Raw genomic sequence first — 2,990 nt, 5'->3', positions numbered from 1 at the left:
ATGGGGTTGGGGGTATTTGCGGCGGAGCCGCCGGTTTGTGGAGGTGAGGGGTTTGGAGGCGGCTAGGGTTAGAGTCTTAGAGGGAGATGAAGAAGAATGAGGAGGGGTCTCTAGGTTTGGGGTTGTATTAGGACAGCTATAAGGGGGATATGAATTAGTTCCCAGCCGTTGGATCACACAAGATCAACGGCTGAAATTCGACCTAAAGAAACGACGTCGTTTGGTGTTAAAGGGGAGGCTGGACAAGGTAAAAGGGGTTGGGCCGGGGCGGATGACAGGGACTTTGGGCTTAGAAACAATTTTGGCCCAATTTCGGGACCAAATTAAAACTTTTTCCAATTCCCTTTCTTTTTCTCTTTGTTTTCTTTTCTTTCTTTAATTAATTGAAATTCTAAATTAAATTCTAAATTAATCTAATTTATAAAATTAAATTAATTATCTATTTATAATGTTTACAAAAATTAGTTAATGCTAAATTAATGAAGAGAAAATTACTAATCTAAAATTAAACGCTAAAAATGTAAAAATGAGCAAAATTTGTGATTTTTTATTTTAATGAAGCAATTAATTAACTAAATTAATCCTAAAATACGAAAACATAACCTACTATGAAATGCATGGAATTTTGATATTTTTGAGGTATTTTCTATGCTTTAATGCATGCAAAAATACAACTAAAAATGCAAATAATTAAACAAATATCCCTAAAAATTCAGTAAAAGTAAAATAAAAATGCAAAATCTATTTTGTGATTTTGTAGGAGTATTTTAGGTTGGGCAAAAATTACATGCTCACAAGCACTACCCTGTAAGTGGTTCTACAAGGTTAAACTTAAATTTGATGGAAGTGTAGAAAGTCTCAAGGCTCGTTTATTTATTCGAGGAGACACTCAACGAGAATGGATTAATTTTACAGAAACCCTCGAAATGTCATAAGAGAAGAAAAGCAAGTTCAGTAGTACGCCTGGTTCACGAGGTTCTACCACCGCAGGGCCCAATCATAATAAAAAAGAAAGAGTTCTCTCTTTTTTTCTCCCATGCTTTCCGTTGGTCAACAACCAACCAAAGTGCTCTATACTTCTTCACTACTCGTACAGGCTTGACGGAGTTAAGCTGTATTGAGGGAATCGTTTCTCTTCTGTGGTAAAAATGACCATTATTAGGTGTACACTTGCTATTTGCAGTCAAGGAAACTTGGGGTCATTATCAATTGAATGTGAACAACGCTTTTTTACATGGGGATCTACACGAAGAGCTTTATATGAAATTTCCAGCTGACCTAGACCACCCTGCTCCTAATTTGGTTTGTCGCCTGACGAAATCTCTTTATGGGCTTCGTCAAGCTTCTAGGTAATGGTATGCCCGCTTGATTGCTGCCCTTAATTTCAAAAGTTTTACTCACTCCTTAAACGACTACTCTCTCTTCTACGAGAAGAATGGTGATTCTGTCTCTTTGGTGGCTGTTTATGTGGACGATATCTTACTCACAGATAACAACATTCAGGAGCTCAATGATTTAAAACATTTTCTAGATCAGGAGTTTGAGATAAAGGACTTGGGGAACTTATCTTATTTTTTGGGCATGGAAGTACTTCGTGAGCCATCTGGTCTGATTCTCTGTGAACGCAAGTCCACCCTAGAACTCCTTACTGAATTTGATTGTCTTGGTCTATCTCCTGCTTCTTCTCCTTTGGAACCTTCTTCCAAGCTCCATGACGGGGTTGATGCCCCTCTTTCTGACCCTCTGCTCTATCGTCGACTATTGGGGAAACTCAATTTTTTGACCCATACTCATCCTGACATCTCCTTTGTCGTTCAACGTCTTAATCAATTCATATAGGATCCTCGTGAGCCTCATTTTTCTGCTGCCCATCATTGTCTTCGTTACCTTCTTCGTGATCCTGGTTTGGGACTTTTCATGTCCGCTGATCCTTCTCTTGACTTAATCTCTTTTTGCGACTCCAACTCGGGTTCTTGCCCTGATAGTCGTCATTCAGTTAGTGGGGTTTTCATCATTTTGGGAGGTTGTCCTGTCTCTTGGAAATCCAAGAAACAGTCTTCCGTCTCTTTGTCTTCTGCAGAGGCCGAGTACCGGTCGATGAGGCGTGTTGTTATCGAGTTGCCTTGGCTCGTTCGTCTTCTCGATGACCTTTCTATCGTTCCTTCTTTACCGGTACCTCTTCACTCGGACAGTCAGGCTGCTATCCACATCGCTAAAAACCCCGTCTTTCACGAGCGTACCAAACATGTGGAGCTTGACTAACATTTCGTCTGGCAACAGTTCCAAGATGGTCTCATCTCTCTTTCTTTTCTCCCTTCTCACCACCAGCTCGCTGATGTCTTTACCAAGCCCCTTTTTGGATCTCTTCATCGTGTTCTACTAGGAAAGTTGGGTGTTCTTTCCGTCCCCTCCAACTGGGGGGGGGGGGGGGTGTCGGTGATATTTCACCGGACCCAGGTTGAATGAAGAAGGTGAAGAAGTGCTAGGGTTTCTTCCAACTGACTACGATTAAATAAGATAAATGACCACGTTGGGCTATGCGGGTAAAAACAGCTATTGGGGCCTATTGGGCCTTCATCAGACTCCTCTTGTTTCTCACATGGGCTGGTCATAAGCTACAACTGTATCATATAGTTTGAGTAGTCTCTAGAATAGGTTAATTATGTAATTTCCTTTTTCATTACACACGTGGTTAGCTAGTGATACAAGTGAGGCGGTTAGTAGCTAGTGAGATGTATATATATTCCTTTTCTGCTTGTAACAAAGACAGATTCAACCGAATAAAAATTCATTTTGCCTTCTTCAGAATTTCTCTCTCTAAAGTCAACACTTTACACGTTTTGAACTTTTGTGGTAAAGATATGATTTAGGGTGAATTGCGAGAATTATTGAACTAATTAACGAAGGTAATATAATCTAGTATTCTAGATTGATTAAAAGGAAATAAAAAGAATCAAGAGCAGGGAAGTAAACACGTGGTAGTACAGTTC

General features: G+C 39.9%; 1 protein-coding gene across 1 annotated transcript; it reads left to right on the top strand.

The window, feature by feature from the left end:
- LOC109244600 (uncharacterized mitochondrial protein AtMg00810-like) lies at nt 1-2,262 on the top strand. Its single transcript, XM_019411716.1, has 4 exons — nt 1-43; nt 1,184-1,349; nt 1,392-1,719; nt 1,840-2,262. Exons 1-4 carry the CDS (start codon nt 1-3, stop codon nt 2,260-2,262), a joined length of 960 nt encoding a protein of 319 aa, XP_019267261.1.
- Nucleotides 2,263-2,990: the final 728 nt, after the last annotated feature.

Source organism: Nicotiana attenuata, unplaced genomic scaffold (assembly GCF_001879085.1).
Source record: "Nicotiana attenuata strain UT unplaced genomic scaffold, NIATTr2, whole genome shotgun sequence".
NCBI classification, from domain to species: Eukaryota; Viridiplantae; Streptophyta; class Magnoliopsida; order Solanales; family Solanaceae; genus Nicotiana; species Nicotiana attenuata.
Note: the sequence above shows the minus strand (reverse complement) of the source record. Positions and strands in the feature narration are given on the sequence as shown.

Excerpts from the sequence above, each read along its gene's own strand:
- LOC109244600 (XM_019411716.1), top strand. The coding sequence starts at position 1 with ATGGGGTTGGGGGTATTTGCGGCGGAGCCGCCGGTTTGTGGAG. Across the intron at positions 44-1,183 it reads GGAGCCGCCGGTTTGTGGAG|TCAAGGAAACTTGGGGTCAT; the intron begins GTGAGGGGTTTG and ends TGCTATTTGCAG. Across the intron at positions 1,350-1,391 it reads GGGCTTCGTCAAGCTTCTAG|TTTTACTCACTCCTTAAACG; the intron begins GTAATGGTATGC and ends TAATTTCAAAAG.